At 41.5% G+C, this 20,242-nt stretch overlaps 2 protein-coding genes across 4 annotated transcripts; both read left to right on the forward strand.

Annotated features, from left to right (window-relative positions):
* Positions 1–6,045: 6,045 nt before the first annotated feature.
* LOC113023433 (uncharacterized) lies at positions 6,046–7,950 on the forward strand. Its single transcript, XM_026169429.1, has 3 exons — positions 6,046–6,391; positions 6,549–7,802; positions 7,909–7,950. Exons 2-3 carry the CDS (start codon positions 6,771–6,773, stop codon positions 7,948–7,950), a joined length of 1,074 nt encoding a protein of 357 aa, XP_026025214.1. The 5' UTR covers positions 6,046–6,391; positions 6,549–6,770.
* On the forward strand, positions 7,779–16,436 carry LOC113024356 (uncharacterized). Of its 3 annotated transcripts, XM_026171348.1 has the most exons (3): positions 7,779–11,735; positions 12,999–13,180; positions 15,895–16,436. In XM_026171348.1, the coding sequence occupies exon 1, from the start codon at positions 8,076–8,078 to the stop codon at positions 10,938–10,940; it is 2,865 nt and encodes a 954-aa protein (XP_026027133.1). In that variant the 5' UTR covers positions 7,779–8,075; the 3' UTR covers positions 10,941–11,735; positions 12,999–13,180; positions 15,895–16,436. The 3 variants fall into 3 exon arrangements, with proteins under 3 accessions (XP_026027133.1, XP_026027135.1, XP_026027134.1); XM_026171350.1 differs by lacking the exon at positions 12,999–13,180; XM_026171349.1 differs by lacking the exons at positions 12,999–13,180; positions 15,895–16,436 and adding an exon at positions 11,893–12,051.
* Positions 16,437–20,242: the final 3,806 nt, after the last annotated feature.

The raw sequence follows: 20,242 nt of genomic DNA on the forward strand, positions 1-20,242 counted from the left end.
AGGAGTGGCTGCATTGGACACTTTTAATTGTGTCACACTGCAACAAGATATCCTGTCTTCACTGAAGGGGGTAAAATAAATGACCTAAAAAAGCACAAATATGAGCAAATGCACCCACACCAGTGTAGGTTCAACACAATCTGCAGTGTAGTTGAGCTGGTGATATAAATTTTTTTGAGTTTGCTAATACTATTGCAAAAGGCTGTGTTTAAATAACATTTAGCTTGGATCCTTTTGTGTTATTAGTTTATTTAGGCTTGGGGTGTTAACTGTTTTCAGCTTCTGAATAGTGGCACGCCAGAAAAAAGGAATGACTCAGTTATGGGATGTGTACATGTGGCTAAAATTACTTCATTAAGCTTAGGAACAAGTCTTATTCACAGTTAAATGAAACCAAGATTGATCAGTTAAAGTACTAGTAATATGGTTCATCCATTGATGGTTCTTATTGGCAGCTCATCCAGGATGTACTCTGGATGAGCTGCCAACAAGAACCTAATCCAGCAGTCACATGAACACCAAGTTGGGTCAGTTGTGCGAACGCGAAACCAAAATTTTGATTTCAACTTCTTTCCCTAACACTGCATTCACTTTCCTTTTCATTTCTTTTCTGTCACTTTTCACATGAGTGACTGTGTTTAAATCCATGAACGCTTCCTACAGATTAGTTCTAGTCAAACCCCTGAGTTCATCACCCCGGCCTACTTTGTTCGCTATTTTTAGAGAAGAGTTACCAGAGGCACACCGGACTTTACACACTGATGACCCAATCTCACCAAGCAAAGCACAGGATTTCTATCTTTGTAGATGGTATAATCATCATTTAACTAATGCCAATTGGATAGGGATGATGTTGACCAGGGAACAGGGAGGTGTGTATTTCTCTGTGGCAATTTGAGGAAACAGAAAATCTGCCCAGTCGATGTATAAGTGTCCGCCCGACTAACGCTCGCAGGTCTATTTGCACACACACATCCTAAATGAGTGGTCCTCAAACTTGGTAAGGTGCTCAGGAGGCTGTGGGAAGCACTGAGGGTGGAAAGCTGAAATCAGCACCACATGCACAAAAAAAAAAAGAAAATCTGGCTGAAACTACACAAAAAAAACAGAACATGTCTTTTAATGAAGCAACCGTGGTCCTCGGTCATAATTTTCAAAGAAGTAGCCAAGATTAAAGTCAAAGGAGTCTCCCAATGGCTTCAAGTCTGCACTGCTTTGAAAAATACCCCCAGTGTACAAAGCACCCGCCTCCTCCTCCCTTTTTTTTCCACCCACCCTATCTTTCTCTCTTTCACACTCTTCTTGCTCTGTGTTTCTCTTTCTTTTCCCCTTTTTTCCCCCAGAATAACTGGAGATGCACTTTAGCCACCAATTCAGGCCCCTGATCCCATCATTAAAAAGGCTCAGGCAGAACAAGGGCTTTTTACGTGTGCGTGTGTGTGTGTAAGAAAAAGAGAGAGAGACAGACAGAGACAGGCTGACAGACCTGGGCCTGCCAAACGATGTGGCGCTCGCTCTTTAAGTGCAACAGACACCTCCTCTCCGACTACAGAACTAACACTATGCCACGCGCACGCACAGTAGGATGAATAATTGATCGGCCTGGGGCTTCACGTGTTAAGAACAGAGGAGGCGTGCCAGTAGCGTTTTCACTTCAAATTTGTATTGTCTTTAGTCTCCGCCAGCCATCTACATTTCTAACACCTGCCTCAGTCAGATGTGCGCCGGTGCACTAGCCCCGGAACTATCTTTCATCTCGCACACACTGTTACTGGAAGAAGAGGAAAAAACACACACTTTCAAGAGATCATTATCCAGTAGAGAAACCAGGACACAAGTTCGATAGCTTCCCTTCTTCCTGCCGCCTCCACCGGCAGTAACCTTTGTTAGATCATTTCAGAACCTGCAAAAATCTTCAAAACAGGAAAGAGGCTCTGTGCTTGCAAAGGTTTCGCATATAAAGCGCAAAAGAAGTCTAAACATCAGGTCTTAATTGTGCTATTGAAAAAAAGAAGAAGAAGATTTTCAGAAAGTAAACATGGATCACGTTGCCTGAAATGTCAAGAGCACTTATAGTGCAGTTATCAGCCTTTTAAAAAAAAGTTTAGTCATAAAAAAATGATAGGATAATCACATTAATTTAATGCTGACAAGTTATCATTGATATTACAACCTTTCTGGCTGAATTTTATTAAATTACCACGCAAGTGAGGTTACATCAGGGAGTTCTAAATATAGTGCAGGTGGTCTGTTTGTTCAGGGGGACAAAAAAGTCCCAGAATTTTCCAGATCAGTGTTTCTTCCTCTTTAAATAATGACACAATTAACCCTGGGAAGCTTTAGTCTATACGTTCCCTTGAGTTTACATAATATTAGAGATGCAGCATATTTGTTGATGCGCATCAAGGAAATAAAATGATGTATACACACCTGACTAAAAATCTGGATTTGGTTACAAAGACTTACGAAGACAGCGAACGAGCATCCCCATGTGTTTAACACGTGAACACGCTGACATCTTTACTACCTTTGTTCAAAACCAAGATGTATAAATTTAAAAAAAAAAAAGTGTAAAAGAACCAGTAACACATGCGTTTTTACTTTGATGCTTCCCCTTTACATTTTTACACTTGCTCCGAGGAGCAAATGTATGATTAAACAATAAATAACAGTGTTTAGTCTACATGCATTTTACATTTAAATGATTTAAAAGCTTTAAATTGTTGCTGTGCCAAATCAGGTATGGGCCACTGGATGTTAGAAGAAGTTGTGTGACCATTGCTCATCTCCTGAGAATTAGAGAGTAGAGTCACAAAAGATAAGTAGATTGGAGTTATGGTTTATGCATTACGTGGTGCTCGTGCTACATATAGACAATTTTGTAAATATATTTGCTTTCTTGTGAGAGCAAAATAAAATGGGCAATAGGCAAGTAGTTTTTGCTTTAACTTATCATCATCCTAATAAAAATGTTGTTGAATGGTTCTCTATAAGCCTCAGGAAGAGGATAATGCTTTTGTTTTTCCTGGAAAACTTACCTTTTATTTCGGATGTAACTCAAACAGTGACCCTAAGAAACTGGTATAGAAAGGTGACATGCAATGAATCTCAGCCAGCTGAAAGGGCTCCAAATAAACTCAGTAAGTAAAAAAAGTTGCTGCTATATAAATTGACTGTATGCGAGTGTTTCCAAACAGAAATCAGCTGCACTGGGGGGGAAGCGATGAAGCTGAAGCTGTCAACCAACACTTTAAATAAATTCTAACCAGCATGAAGACTTCAAAATTGGGTATCCTGACTGTGTTAAACAGAGACACCAACAAACTGTCTAAATACCACTGTTTAATAGTGTATATCACATGCCTATGCCTTCATCTGTACCAGAGTCAGAGTTTAAAGGTGCGGTTTTAGATACAGTGCTCAGAGTTTCATCCATGTTTGCATCCAGCTCTCGGCAAGAAAGCAAATAAGCACCTTACCCAGATTTTCAAACTACCCCGTTAAGTTTAAGGTACGCTGAAGAATATGAAGTTTTTGGGGTTTTTTTTGGAAAGTACGTAACAAGTTCCATCACTGCCTTGACTCGCCTGCCAAGCTGTTCATCACTATGTAATGTCCTCATGCATTATAAAGACCTGGCCACGATTGAAAACAGCACACTCAAAAACAACAAGTGATCAAAGATCCTGAAGTTGACTGAAGAGGAACTGAGATGGCTTGACCTTAAACATACTTGTGGTCCCCGGTGGATCAGAGAACCAGCTCCCTCCTCTGTAAACAGTCCTGTAATATTAAACACAGAGGGCGTCAAAGGGCTCTAACGTTTGCTCCTCTCGACTGTGCATTGGGATGTTTTGCCCAGGGTTGCTGTCCCACCATTATGACATCACTCAGGACTCGAGCAGCGGTCTATCAAAGGCTCTGCGGTGGCTTATCGTATTCATCAATGGAAAATATTCATATGCATATAGACCCTTGCCACCCTAGAAGGGGAAGCGTTTCCTTTTTAAAGGCACCAATGCACTGGCAACACATGAAAAGTTACAAAACATCAAATAAGGCAGTGGGAAAGGAAAATTAAAAATACAAAACGCTGGGGTGAAAAAGCAGACATTAAAAGAAGAAGAATTTCTTTAGAAGACTAATCATTGAGCATGGCTTGATTAATCACCAATGACTTTCTTGGATAACTGTCCAACATTACTTTTGATTTAACATGCTGGGTGATCAATAGAAAGAGCTCGGGGTGTTTTTTCTAATTAAGATAATTCATGGTGTGGCTGGTATGGGTAAATTACAAATTACTTTGTACATGTAGATACACATTACAGAACTCTCAAGTGCGATGAAGTTGTTAAGTTTTCTTATTCTGGAACTGATATCTTATCTAGTCACCAGCTGGTACGGACACATCGATTAGTAAGCTGCAAACTTGTGTTACGACTTAACAGACACACATTAAACCGAGAATATAAGAGAGAGCCCTCCGTCTTAATATTTGTTGCTTTTCTTATGCACGGACAGAGATCGGCCAGCTGTCTCCCCCCAGTTCTAGTTTTTAACCTGAGCTAAGCTAACCAGCTGCATCCCGCGACTTCATTTTTAGTGTAAGCATATATCCCAAAGTGCCATATTCCTAAGAATCTGCTGTGCAGGAAGTGGTGTAATGTTATTGTCAGTTCAAAGACACACGAGAAGAGAAGTGCGACAGGGTGTTACGGTCCACATCCGGCAGGTCTGGGACATTGCTGCTGAAAACCCTGTCTTTATTGGCAGCTCTTCCAAAGGCGAGATTTAATGGAAACGGCGAATGCTAAACCTACTGAGGATCAAAGAGGCTTGACAGCAGGTGGATCATTCTGCACCGGAGAAACAAAACCTTATGACTCTGTTGGTCGGAGGAGGATTGGGGCTGGCTTGAGGTGATTTTTCTGTTGTTTGTGTCAAAATTTGATTCAGGAAAATGCTTTCTCCTATAATTTATATCAAGCCAGCTCAGCAGGTTTTAAGATAAATGGTATCGATATTGAACTAATAAGTAATTGTGCTGCAAAATGCAAAATTTAAAATCTGTATCAGGCGTCTCTAACTTCTTTAAAGAGCATCTGTGTTACTGAAAAAAAAAAGGTGCCGGGGAGCATGGAGTAATAATAAAATAATAATACTCCAGTTCAGGGTGGTATGTATATGATGCATGTCCTTTATTGTTAGAATAAGAAGGCAGCTGCATTCAACATCTGTAGGATACGCCACCAACACTGCAGCTGCTCACTAATTCAAAGCAGTCCTGTTTGTCCACTGCCACTTCTCAGCAAACTGATGTCAGTTGAATAACTGCAAATCTTGCTGTTTAGTGTATAATCGGGAGGTGTTTCGAGTTACCGCAGGCCTCCGAGCCGCTGTTAAACCCCGAGACTTTACCGTGACGGGGGCCGCGATGCAGAGCAGAGCATCAAAAACGAGGTGCCACGTTTTCTCAAACACAGAGGTAGGTTAAGTGGCAAAGAATAGCAGAAAAACGACATTTCAGAACACCGCTGCTGCACTGCGTGCTTATGCCAGCAGAAATGGCTTAAATACACCCCCATGAATATGCGAGTTCGGTATGAAGAGTTTGACAACAAAGGGCCCACCGCATTGTTTTTGATGAGGCTACATTGTCTGCGTTTTGTGTGTATGTATGAGGGTGTATAGATCGGCAGGTTCCTGCTATTCTGTCCTACTTGCATCCAATTAGAGGGAGTGGAAAGGTGAAGTGAAAGGTGTTTTGAACAGCTGATATGATTCATTTGCTTGATGCATTTTCTTGAATTTAGAATGAGAACTTTATTAACATATTGTTACTTTAATTTATGTTCTGAACAATGCAAACTGGTAATAAGTGTCATATTACATGATGTATTTATCTTAGATTTTGAGGTGACAGTGATTTAAAAGCCAGACTGGAACACTACTGGTGCTACATGGTCATTGCTCTTTAATTCACCTTTACAAAAAAGGTTTATAAGAGTTGCAAACTGATTATTATATAGTAGTTATTGTTATGCCTTTTGGTCAAAAGTCAGTAGTTAGTGCATAGTCTGATTAAGTTACATAAGCAAAGTGATAAATAAGTTCAAAGTTAAGAAATATTATAAGTGATTCATGCTAAAAACAGTTAAAATGTATGGGTTCGTAATTTGCTCAGAGTGAGACATCGTTATCACAAGTGATCTTTGTATTCTATGTGCGGAAATGGGAGCGAGGGAGCGCTCTGATCATTAACCTATCTTTGACGTATTTTCTCCGTTAATGCCGTGAAAAGTGCTTCGGCAGTATTAAAAGAGTGAACGAGTTCATGTACACGCTAAGAGTGCCCTACACGCTTGTACCTTGGGAAACGTTCGTCTTTGTGAGTATTAATATGTTCAGAGATAACTTTTATATGTGTTTACATGGAGTGAACTGCGATGCTAATGTAACGCACGTGTTAAGCTAGGCTAATCAGTAAGTTTGTCATTAAGATGTGTGTTAGCTAGCAATTTATTTTCATTTTCTGTATGTTTCAGTTACAAATGAGAAATAGCAAGGAGAAGCCTTGAGAGAGATAAGGCTTTAAAGGATCTTCATTAAAAGCAAGAAAGGCAAGCCTTGTGTGGAAGATCTCCTCTATTTTGTTCGCTAGCTGTCTAGCTTCACATGGTCACGTGTCGTGAGGGCAGCATAGTAAAAAGACGAAGGAAAAGACGCCTACTCAGCGGGTTCAAACATACAGAGCTACTTTAAGCAACATGAGTCTACGCTCAGGAAGAAATTACCTAAAAGACTACGCTGCTGAAGAGCTAGACGAAGCAGCCGGTGGTGAACAGCAACCAGACGTTGCCACTCAACCAGCTACAACGCAGCAACGGTCTCAACCATTCGACACCAAGTCGCAGCAATCCAGAACCTCGACAAGGCGTTCTCAACGGACATCCTCATCAACAGCTTCTGCAGCTGCAAGGGCCTACGCCAAAGCTCAAGCAGCACGAGCTCAACTGGCCTTCGCTGAAAAGGAAGCTAATGCAATGAAACAGAGAGCTGAACTGGATGCTCATCTACATGTCCTCCAGTGCCAAAAAGCAATAGCCGCAGCTGAAGCAGAGGCCTCAGCCTATGAAGAAGCAGAGATTCAGAGCGGGGAGCTCTACGGAGAACTTTGTGAGGAAGCTGAGCCCATCAGTACAGTGCACCGCACTAATGAATATGTTCAACAACAATGTGAGTTACTCTACCCAGACACTCAGCACGACTCAGCACAGCCTCCTAAAGGAAATTGCAATGAAGTAGATGCACAAGACAGTACACAAATAACTAATCCTTTTATAACCAACACTCAGACGAAAACACCACCTGTAAATAGAGAAAGGAAACAGGAGCAAACAGTCAACACTGGTGTAGTCGACACGTACTGGTCCAACTCCACAAAGCACACCCCCAACCTTAACAACTGTGTACCTGAATCAAGTGAAATGCAACAGTTTGCAAAATACCTAATTCGCAAAGAACTAGTCAGCACAGGTCTTTTGCAATTTGATGACAAACCTGAAAACTATTGGGCATGGAAAACCTCATTCATCAGCGCAACCAAAGACCTAAATTTGTCTCCAAGAGAGGAATTAGACTTGCTAACAAAATGGTTGGGTCCAACATCATCCGAACAGGCTAAGCGCATTCGTGCTGTACACACCCTCAATCCTGCTGCAGGTGCGAAGATGGTCTGGCAACGCCTTGAAGAGTGCTACGGCTCATCTGAGGCTATTGAGGACGCACTCTTAAAAAAGGTAGAGGACTTTCCCAAACTAACAAATAAAGACAATGTTAAGCTGCAGGAACTTAGTGACATCTTATTGGAGCTACAGTGTGCTAAACAAGATGGTGCACTCCCAGGACTTGCTTACCTGGACACAGCTAGAGGAGTCAGGCAAATAGTGGAAAAACTTCCCTTCAACCTACAGGAAAAGTGGACAACTGTAGGAACACAGTACAAGGAGACTCATAGTGTGTCATTTCCTCCTTTCTCAGTTTTCACACAATTTGTCCAGCGGCAAGCGAAAATGAGGAATGACCCAAGCTTTGCTATGTCCAAGGCCAACACCCATGTCCCTTCTCCCACAGAAAAACTGAGGTCATATAATCGCAAACCTACTGTGTCAGCACACAAAATGGACATTACGGCAGAGTCGGACCAGAATAATCTCAGTCCAAAGAAAATGGAGGAACCGGATCGCCAGTGCCCAATCCACAAAAAACCACATCCACTCAAAAAGTGTAAGCTCTTTAGAGACAAAACTATTGAAGAAAGACAAGCCTATCTCAAAGAGCACCACATATGCTACAGATGCTGTGGGTCTGTCCAACACATTGCAAAAAACTGTAAAGCAATGGTTAAGTGTATTGAATGTGACAGCCTTAAACACTTATCTGCAATGCATCCTGGTCCTACTCCTGCCCCTAAGAGTACTACACCAGGAAACAACGACAATGAAGAGCAAATCGAGAGCTCACCTTCAGTCGAGTCGAAGTGCACAGAGGTATGTGGCCAAGGTGATAGCCCACGTTCATGTTCTAAGATCAGTTTGGTCAAAGTGTATCCCGCAGGCCAAAAAGAGAGAGCTATAAAAATGTATGCAGTAATAGATGATCAGTCCAACAGGTCACTGGTTAAGTCAGAGTTTTTCAGCCTTTTCAAAATCAATGCCAAACCCACTCCATACACCTTAAAGACTTGCTCTGGCAGAGAACAAACCTCAGGTAGGAGAGCCGTAAACTTCTTCCTCGAGTCTTTGGATGGAGAAGTCAACATCCAGCTACCCCCTTTAATTGAATGTGACTCTGTGCCGGACAATAGATCTGAAATACCCTCTCCAGAGATTGCCCAGCATCACCCACATCTTCTTCCAGTGACAGATAACATCCCACCTGTCGACCACCACGCCCCAATCCTTTTACTCCTTGGAAGGGACGTCATCAGGGTCCATAAGGTACGTGAGCAAATCAACGGACCCAATGATGCACCATACGCCCAAAGGCTAGACCTGGGTTGGGTTATTGTGGGGGAGGTGTGTCTAGGAAAAGTGCACAGTCAGTCAGAGGTCAATGTCTATAAAACACACACCTTAGATAATGGACGTGCATCCTATTTTGAGCCTTGCCCAAACACAATTCACATTAAAGAGAATTATGGGGTCACTATGAATGCAACCTGCATCACAGACGATTTGGGACACTCTGTGTTTGTTAGATCTGAGGGTGATAACAAACAAGCCATGTCTATCGACGACAGAGCATTCCTGACAATAATGGACAGTGAAGTTTATCAAAACCAAGAGAACAGCTGGGTTGCACCTTTACCCTTTCGCTCACAGAGAAGGAGGCTCCCTGACAACCGAGAACAAGCCCTAAAACGCCTCTGCTCTCTCCGAAAGACTTTGGAAAAGAGACCAGAAATGAAAGATCACTACATCCAATTCATGCAGAAAATGTTGGATAACGACCAAGCCGAGCCTGCCCCTCCTCTGCCACTAAATAAAGAACATTGGTATCTGCCCACGTTTGGGGTATACCACCCACAGAAGCCACAACAAATACGAGTCGTGTTTGATTCAAGTGCAGAATGTGACGGAATTTCGCTCAATCAAGTGCTTCTTGGCGGACCTGATTTGAACAACTCCCTATTGGGAGTGCTGTTGCGCTTCCGCAAAGAGCCCATAGCCCTGACAGCCGATGTGCAGCAAATGTTTTACTGCTTCGTTGTGCGCGAAGACCACAGAGATTATTTGCGTTATCTGTGGTATGAGGACAATGACATTACAAAGAGCATAGTTGAGTTTAGAATGAAGGTCCACGTGTTTGGAAACAGCCCGTCACCCGCTGTTGCCATCTACTGCATGAGACAGGCAGCACAGCAGGGAGAACGAGAACACGGATCTGATGCAAGACAGTTTGTTGAGTGTCAGTTTTATGTTGACGATGGTCTCACATCAGTCGCCACGCCAGAGGAAGCAATCAACCTGCTCACAAGAACGCAAAACATGTTGGCAGAGTCTAACTTGCGCCTCCACAAGGTGGCATCAAACTGCAGTCAAGTCATGGAAGCTTTCCCTGTTGAGGATCGTGCAAAGGACCTGAAAGATTTAGACCTAGGAGTAGACCCTCTTCCAGTTCAGAGAAGCTTGGGACTCTGTTGGAACCTACAATCTGACAGCTTCACTTACCAGGTGTCAAATGAGAGCAAACCATTCAAACGGAGGGGAGTATTGTCGACAGTTAATAGCCTCTATGACCCTTTGGGATTTGCTGCTCCCATAATAATGCAGGGCAAAGCATTACTCAGAGAACTGTCATCTGATGGAAAAGACTGGGACACACTCTTACCCCCTGAGAAACAGGAGAGGTGGGACTCATGGAAAGACTCTTTGCAAGTCCTTGAGAACCTCCAAATACCAAGGTGCTACAGCCCAGGTACGTTAAGCACAACAAAAGCGAAAGAACTTTGTATTTTCTGTGATGCCTCCACTGTCGCTATAGGTGCAGTAGTCTATCTGCGTACAGTTGACAGTGAAGGACAGTGTCATACTGGGTTTGTGATGGGGAAGTCTAAACTCGCACCCCGCCCCGCACACACTGTACCACGCCTAGAACTATGTGCTGCTGTGCTTGCGGTGGAAATGTTTGAGCTCATCAGAGACGAGTTAGACATTAAAGTAGACAATGTGACTTTTTACACAGACAGTAGGATTGTGTTGGGGTACATACACAACACCTCCAGACGATTCTACATGTATGTTGCCAACAGGGTTACGCGCATTAGAGCATCCACCCATCCGAGTCAATGGCATTATGTACCAAGTGAGTTAAATCCACTGACCCTGACAGTCCTGCAGTACTCACTCCAGCAGTGCTACGAACGCAGAAGATGAGTGCTGTGTCTGCTCCACTTGGGAACTTTTCATCAGGGCAGTTGTTTGGGAAACAATGGAAACATGTTCAACACCTTGCTGATACCTTTTGGAAAAGGTGGAAAGGAGAATATTTGTCCACCTTACAAAGTCGTGCAAAATGGACAGAGACTAGACCTAATGTCAAAATAGGAGATGTGGTCCTGCTAAAGGATCCCCAAGCCAGCAGGAACGAATGGCCCATGGGACTAATAGTAAAAACATTCCCCAGCAGCGACAAGAAGGTCCGAAAAGTGGAAGTGCGGACTGTAAAAGATGGGACTGTTAAAATGTTTCTCAGACCAGTTTCAGAGATTGTTGTTTTGCTTGCAGAGACTGAATGAATATTCTTCAATGCTAAATGATGTTTGAATATGTTGTATTGATGTTTATTGTGATATAATGTGTGTATATCAAGCGGGGAGTGTTGTGCCTTTTGGTCAAAAGTCAGTAGTTAGTGCATAGTCTGATTAAGTTACATAAGCAAAGTGATAAATAAGTTCAAAGTTAAGAAATATTATAAGTGATTCATGCTAAAAACAGTTAAAATGTATGGGTTCGTAATTTGCTCAGAGTGAGACATCGTTATCACAAGTGATCTTTGTATTCTATGTGCGGAAATGGGAGCGAGGGAGCGCTCTGATCATTAACCTATCTTTGACGTATTTTCTCCGTTAATGCCGTGAAAAGTGCTTCGGCAGTATTAAAAGAGTGAACGAGTTCATGTACACGCTAAGAGTGCCCTACACGCTTGTACCTTGGGAAACGTTCGTCTTTGTGAGTATTAATATGTTCAGAGATAACTTTTATATGTGTTTACATGGAGTGAACTGCGATGCTAATGTAACGCACGTGTTAAGCTAGGCTAATCAGTAAGTTTGTCATTAAGATGTGTGTTAGCTAGCAATTTATTTTCATTTTCTGTATGTTTCAGTTACAAATGAGAAATAGCAAGGAGAAGCCTTGAGAGAGATAAGGCTTTAAAGGATCTTCATTAAAAGCAAGAAAGGCAAGCCTTGTGTGGAAGATCTCCTCTATTTTGTTCGCTAGCTGTCTAGCTTCACATGGTCACGTGTCGTGAGGGCAGCATAGTTATAATGAAGATAACTTGTCAAATCTGTAAATATCTGTTTAATTCCTACTGTAAAAAAAAGAGAGATTTCTAAGTTTGGGGTAATAAAGTGCGTCTTTCTTAGCAGCACACCTATTAACATTATGACAAGCTGTAAATAGTTAAATATTTTACCACATGTAGCACTGGTCAAAGCTCTGTTCTCTGGTTTTGTGTAAGACCTCTTGCAACTCTTTTAGTTTGATTTAGTGTGTTTAAATTTTAAACCTAAATGTGCACAAACATCAACATCAATATCAACAGTTCCAAAATTAATGTGTGACATATTAAAACTCTGCATAATGGAAAGCACTTTAGACCACCTCCTAAAGGGATGGTCTATATAAATAATGTGTTAGTAGCTGTGCTATATAAAAAAAAGTGCATTGACTAGTTTATAGAAAGTGCTGTTTCTGTCCTTAGTCTTATTTTTTAATTCTACACATACCATTCAGTGTGAAAGCAAAATTACATTTGCGTTGGTCACTTGTTTAAAATAGTTGAAACAGCTGGTGAGTGATGCCGTCGGGCCGCCGCGACTGATGTGATTTATGTGACTAAGGCGGTGACATGATGAGGGATGAGGGTGACCCATGAGAATTGGGAAGAAACTGATGCCATGAATTTTCTGCTTTAGCCCAAGGTGGACCTTTAAGACTCTAACGTTTTTCATTCGGCGCAATTATTCTGCAGATAATGGCCACATTCTTGAAAAATAAAGGACATTTATGCATAAACTTTATCAATTTTATCGTACCAGGTTGTACCAAGTTTCATAAAGTTGACTGATATGATTCGTTTGGATTATTTCTCCCCGAAAAACATTTTTCACTTCATCTTTTCACCCAAATTATTCCACAAAATCTCCCTGCGCTTCTCCTTGAACTTTATTTCTACATTCATACTCCCCTTTAACTTTCATTTTACAGTTCACTTCCTCTCCAAAGCCTGGGTAAAATAGCTCTCCTTATGACTTAAGCAGAATTGACAATTAGCCTGGTAGCTGGAGCAGAGGTCTCTGCAGTGGGTCCCTGATGGTACTATACAGCAGATGAAGAGATTGAACCACCACCATCAACGGCTGCCTGGCTGGGATTGGCTGCTGTAATTGGTACCCACTCTGTAACACTCACATTCTATCACACTTTATTAATGCCCGTCATCCAGTCAAAAGCTAATCTTTTATTCTGTTTTCCAATTATTGTAAAGTGGCGGGCTTTAAATGAGGAGGAGGAGATAATGAAATTAACTTCCTAACTTAGAGCAATTCTCTATGGCACAATGATCAGATATTCTCTTGGTCTGGGAAATGTATGCTAATTTTATGCATCTATCATTAGTTATTACCATTGCAGCAACATAAAACACAGTTTTCTTGAACAATTAGACTTAAAATGGTGCATTTTAATCAGTCAGGGGAGGCTTGCGTGCAGGTGTGAGCAGAATCATCTGCAGCTCAACGTGGCAAAGACCAAGGAACTGATCGTGGACTTCAGGAAGACCAGGAAACACTTGACCCCTGTTTCAATCCAGGGGGTCAGTGTTGACATTGTGGAGGACTATAAATACCTTGGAGTACACATTGACAATAAACTGGACTGGGCTAAAAACACCACAGCACTTTACAGGAAGGGCCAGAGTCGTCTCTATTTTTTGAGGCGACTGAGGTCCTTCAACATCTGCCAGAAAATGCTGAGGATTTTCTATGAGTCTGTGGTGGCCAGTGCGATCCTCTATGCTGTTGCATGCTGGGGGAGCAGGCTGAGGGTCGCAGATGCCAACAGACTTAATAAACTGATCCGTAAGGCCAGCAATGTTGTGGGGATGGAGCTGGACTCCCTCAAGGTGGTGTCGGAGAGGCGGATGCTGTCCAAGATAAAGACAATGTTGGATAACACCTCCCACCCACTCCATGACATGTTGGTCAGTCACTTAAAGCTGCTGTAATTGAAAAGTCTGAACTTTTGACACTTCTTGAAGCAAGTGTTTGACAGCAGTGACAGTTTGTTTACATCCCGTTGCGTCTACGTTCGGTTTCAAAGATTGTTTCGGAACACCTGAAAGCAACTAAAGGGAATATTTCAGGACTCCTTTTCCCCTTTGCTTGTTTATTGCTGGCACATCAACACAATTTCTTCTGCTTCATGAGTAAAATATCACACGCTTTGAGCACTTTGTTTGATTTCCTTTTCCCCCTGTTTGTTTTCTGGATCAAGAAAGTGATTGTCCAGCCTTGCTTATGCAACAGTTAGATATGTTTAGGGCTAGAAGTTACTTAAAAGAAAAATCCACGCAGTTATAATTGAGACATAAAGTAGCAATATCAGAGAAGATCAACAATCTGTGCTTTTAAATGACAAAGTGACTGTGTTTTATCACCTCGAGGCACTATATTGTAAAGGGTTTTAGAAATAAAAACCCCAGTAATTAGACGACCCAGATGACCAAGCACTTGGTGACACTAGGAAGAAAAAACATTCTTTTAACAGGAAGAGCCATGTCACCATCTGCTGTGAAGAGTTGGGATGAGGGAAAGAGAAGAAAGCAGAGAGAGAGATGGGAAAAAAAGAAAACTATGACAGAGAGAGCCAGAGTTCAGCTTAGAGCATCACAGGAAGCCCCAAACGCCCAAAGCCTATTGCAGCATAACTAAGGGATGATTCAGGGTCACCTGCTGCAGTCCTAACTATAAGCTTTATCAAAAAAGGCAAAGTTTTGAGCCTGTCTACTGAATCCAAACTGGGAGCTGGAGAGATGAAGGCTCTGTCTCCCATTCTACTTTTAAATTCTCTAGTAACTACAAAAAGCCTGCAGTCTGAAAGAGATGCGCTCTACTAGGACAGCAAGGTTCATGGCAGGTCCCTGCTTATAGAGCAGAGCTTCTAAGACCTTATCAATACAGCCCGGCATTGTCTCCTAACCATTGTCTACCTAACTGACCCTTGATCTGATTTTAAAATCAGCAGTGATCCCAATTTTAAGGTTGTTGCACTCAAACAGTCTTTTTCAGCCAATCAGGTTGGCTGATTGTGTTATTAGTCTTAAAACACTGCAGAAAACTATTTTTTGTGCCTTAGCTTTCCCTCAAAGTTTCCCCTTAATTTTCAGCCATGGTTTGCAAATTATGGTTGATTATGTGTCTGCATGTTCGAACATGTTTGCTTTTCTTTAATGTGTGGCATTTATTCACGCTGTGAAGCACTTTGTTTATTATTATTATTATTATTATTATTAAAGGACAACAGCGGGCAGAAGTAGTCCTATTACAGTGAAAATACATCAGAAGAAGATCATTTTTCCACTCCAAGGCTGAAACATTGGGTTGGTTTGTTAATATTTAACTGAAAGTGTGTTGAAAAATGATTAATCATCATTTTCAAGAAACATATTAGTCACCGTTGCCAGCTCATTCACTGTGAGGATTTTCTGCTTTTCCTTGAGATTTAGGGAATCAGTAATGTGGGTCAGACAAATCCAATGGATCTGATGTTACCCTGACAGAAATTGTATGACAGCTATTTTTTTTACTCTTTTCTTTTTTTTACTCTTTTCTTTTAACTTTATAAATAAAAAGGTAAAGTAATTATGCAAGAACATGACCGCATCCAGAGTATGATAATGAATACTGAAGGGAACAGTGGTGGTTGTAACCCTGGTGGACCCTTACTTCATATAGACCAAAGTAGTAGAAAATATAACAGTTCCAAGCAGACAGAATATAAACAACTTGCAGCAGCACTGTTTCCCAGCAAATTCATCTATCTTTGCTTAACTAATGAATCTATCACTCAATAAGCACCCCCTCCCCTCTTTTCTTCGCTATAGGCCCAGAGCTCCGAGGCCCCCAGACGAGCTACCATCCCCATCCACCTCATCAGTCACCCTGGGCAGTCTCTCCCCAAACGGGACCCCCTGATGCCCAGTAATGGGTGTTTGATGACCCTCATAAAAGGAGTCAATGTATTGACGGAGCCCTTTGAGGACAGGCTAATTCATAAGAGGATCAATTCAGCCAATTCATAAGAAAAGCGCCAGCGGATGGAGAAGGAGCGCGCGCGTTTGCGCGTGGGACGTAACATTACACCTGTGACCTCACTCCGTGTGCTCACGTTGACACACACAATTTGTTTTAATGATAGTCTGTCTTGTTGTTATTAAATAATTGAATCCCTCTCAGATCAGATTACCATGTAAGGGCCTGCACATTACATTATGCGTGTCACTGCTGTCTGTCACACATTGTGCTTCGCGTCATCAATTTTTATGAGTGGGCTCCACGCATGCACCAAGCTCGGAAAATCACTGCAAAATGATTCGTTCTGTTACAAAATGAATTGAAATAAATATGGCGCTGACAGATAATTACATCTATCAGAGTGGCAGTACAATCGTTTAGTGCATTCAGCGGCAGATGAATGAAACAAGAAGCAGAAAACAGCAGCTGGGATTCAGATGGAGGAGTGACTGTGAGGGAAAGAAAAATAAATGCTTTTTTAATGCTTTAGGAATCATAAAACGAAAAGGCCTAACCAGACAATGCTTAAATGGGGAAAACACATTTATTTGACCTTTAAATGCAGTAAATTCCAAACCTCATACTAAATCCAAGTTAACAGAGAAGATTAATTCATTTTTTCAAGTCAAAGAGGGCTGTGAACTATAAGAGACAGTAGCTTTAATCAGGTGTATAGCTGAGGTGATTCTCCAGATATTGCTCACAGAATAATCAGCGTCTGGGTGAAGCCCTGCTGCCCTGGCCTCTGCTTACCTAATGAGACCCCATGCCCGTCATTTCTCAGCGTGCTTCGCCTCACCAGCCCACTTCTGCTCCACCCAGGGAAAAGAAGAAGGAGACGAAGAGGAGGAGCAGGAGGGGGCGATGAATCCAAACGCACCCCCCGCCCTCCTCCTTTTTACCTCCTATATCATTTGCATGTTCAGAATTAGGAAGGATATCCACAGAGATGTAGTCAGATGGGATAGCTGGAGAACAAAAAATAAAAAGGGAGGAAGAAGAAAAAGAGGTGTGACCACAAAAGTCTGCAGAAATCTGGTCACCTTTGATTTGGTTGTCTTTAGCTTCATCTCGGGAAAAATTACAGTGACAGGTAAAAAAAATAGCCACCACAAGATCCTGGCTTCTAAAAAGCAAAAAAAAAAGGGTGGTGGCAGCAGCGGAGGCAGGTGATGTAACTAAAAAGAGAAAAAAAAAGATAAGCAAAAGAGAAAAAGCTGAGAGGTAGGGGCGGAGGGAATAAGGGAAGATGGGAGGTTTTCCTTTTTTTTTTCTTTTTTTTTTGAATGAAATCCAATGGCAGGTCCTGATGGTGAGGAGAGGAGAGAGTGGAGAGCCCCAGTGTCTGCAGCTCCAAAAGAGGATGTGATGAGACTGCATGGCTAATGAAGCAGCGCTCCTCTCTGACTCCACAGAGAACCCGGCCTTTTCTTATTCCCATTCATCATTAATTCAACAACGTTGATAATTTCATTAGTTTTTTTCCCCCCCGCGCATTTTCCAGGGCCTTTATCAATAAATGATGGGCAATGGACCAGGGGCTGCCCCTGCTTAGCTAAACACACACTTCTCTCCCTCAATTTCTTTCCCCTTTTCCTTCTTTTCATACGAGAAAATTTGCATTAGTATAATAAAAACAGTGAGGACAAAAAAAAAGGACAGAGAGGACAAAAAAAAAAATCTGAATGTTTCTGAATCTGAAGTAAAGCTCCAAGCTTCAGTCTTCCAAGTTTTTACTCACTATTTTCTCACATATTTGAGAAGCGGTATCCAACAGCTGTTAGCATCAGAAGCAACTCACATCCTGCATTGTAGTTTATCCATTTATTTAATTTCTTTACCTCCTTGGCATTTCATCTAACATCTACCCTGCTTTTTTATGTTCATTTTTATTTCATTACTCTTTATTTTATACATCGTGCACAACCAACAAATACACTTGTTGATTATGGACTAATTTCCATTTTTCAATAAAGATTTTCACTACAAACATTTCTCCACTCCTTACCATATATATGCATATATCTTTTATAATAACACTAGTACATTTAGTAGATTATATTCCTTTAAACACTAAGCTTTACATTACACTTGCTTAATGCACATATTGCATCTGACTAAAATTGAAAAAAGGGACCCATCTGGGACCCGTCATCCTGGGATCAAACATATGGCACATGCAGTGACACGGGGAGCATCTCAGGTAAATAAACCAGTATCTGGCATGCCACAGTAGAGTCTGCTTTGGCACAATTGCAGTGGCACAGGGAGCTTGGCCAGCGTATGCATGTATGCGCACACACACACACACACACACACACACACACACACACACACACACACACAGGCGGCCGCGCCACACACACAGAGCTAGATTTGGGGCTCTGAGGGGATGGATCCAGGGATTACTCTAACCACATTTATTTATTAACTCTCAATTAAGTATGGGCGTCCCAGGGCTTAGAGTGGCTTAGTGAACAAGTGGGACCTCAAGCACGTTTTTGATGACAGGCAAGGCCCCTGATCTCAGTTCACTCCATTTTGCTGATTAAATATAAGCTTTTCATCTGTGGATACAATGCTATTAATTAAATCATTAGATGAGCGATTCACTTATGAGCAAAGGGAACAGTGAAAAGAGAGACTCACAAGAGAAGCTCGCTGCAATAACTACTGAAAAATTCATTAATAAAAAAAAAAAAAAAGATTGCCTAAATTCATTGACAAGGATTACATGTGTAGAGACCCTCTCTCTTCCTTCATTGGGCCAGCCCCCTTCAGCATGGGCACACAGTCCCTTTTTGATCACTAGATAAAGGGATCGAACAAACGCAGGAATCACACGCGCTAGAATAATGGGCGGGCACAGCTGTAACACACACACACACACACACACACACACACACACACACACACACACACACACACACACACACACACACACACACACAAAGTTACAATGAGCCTATTAAGAATGTTGCATTTTAAACAGTCCTTTAATGAAATATGACCACAGAGTTGTAATAGCTTGCTCGGGGGAAGTAGGATCACTGTAAATGAAAAGGGTAAAACAGAACTGTGTTTTCTGTTTCCCCGCTGAATTACAAACCAAACATGATGCAAAAATGTCCGTATTTGTAGTTCATCCCTCAGCTGATTAAAGACATGCTATAACACGATTTCACTGCTTAAGAGTAAGGCATCTAAAGTTCATGTATTTAAATGTGCGAATGTGACTCATCGTATTCAGGCCAGTGATTTATTTATTTTTTATTCATTTATTGTTTTCTCAAACAATGTTATGTGACAATAGCTTTTAATTGTAGTGAGATGCTCCAAATTTAGTACTCCCATAAAATGACAAATAAAGCCATTCTATTCTGTTCTTACCTCAGCCGCCTTTTTCACTCCTTTACCTGTGTTCCTATTTACTGACCGTAACTGACAAAGGGACTGACTGAAACTGATCTGTGCTCTGAGGAAAGTGAATGCAGTTGCTTAGCTGCTGTAAGGGACAAATGGGCCACAAATAAAACGTCACACCACCCTGACTTGTGTGAAGCTACAGGCAGAGGTATCAATGTAATCAACCATGTTTCAGTCTAACAGATTTTCTAAATGTTGCCATGTACAAAAAGTAAAACTTGTTTGGTACGCCTACATCACTAAGAACACTAACAGGTTCAAACAATGAAGGCTAACAGCCCAAAAGAAAGACACGTCAGCACTTTTAACCTTTGAAGAAGGTAAAAAAAAAAAGTTAAATGCAAGCTTTGTGAGCAAGAATTATGTGTCAATGTACGTGAACGTTGTCATTTTTACATATCAGGCAACAACGATTACAGAAAACGACTTAAAAGGTCAATGAGCGTCATAGAGACACGAAATGGCAGCCAGCCAATGCTGCTGTCATTGTTTTAGTAGTTTATCTTTATCAGGTAACGTGTTTATTTTAGAGAATTTTGTTTAAAAAGTGGAAGATGAAAAAAACCTTAATTTGCACAGAAATACATGTTACCTGCCTGTTTCCTTCCAACAAATCCACGCAGCAGCCTGAAATTATAAGTTGTTTTCAAAGAGGGATCAGGTTTGTCAGTGGTTGTACTGAAAAGATGAATCTGAATTAATCAATCAAGAGTGCATTTTGAGAGAGACGCT

Source organism: Astatotilapia calliptera, chromosome 6 (genome assembly GCF_900246225.1).
Source record: "Astatotilapia calliptera chromosome 6, fAstCal1.2, whole genome shotgun sequence".
Lineage (NCBI taxonomy): Eukaryota > Metazoa > Chordata > Actinopteri > Cichliformes > Cichlidae > Astatotilapia > Astatotilapia calliptera.

Coding starts and splice junctions, on each gene's coding strand:
- LOC113023433 (XM_026169429.1), top strand. CDS start 6,771: ATGAGTCTACGCTCAGGAAGAAATTACCTAAAAGACTACGCTGCTGAA. Junction 7,803..7,908: donor AGGACGCACTCTTAAAAAAG/GTAGAGGACTTT, acceptor GTGCACTCCCAG/GACTTGCTTACCTGGACACA.
- LOC113024356 (XM_026171348.1), top strand. CDS start 8,076: ATGAGGAATGACCCAAGCTTTGCTATGTCCAAGGCCAACACCCATGTC.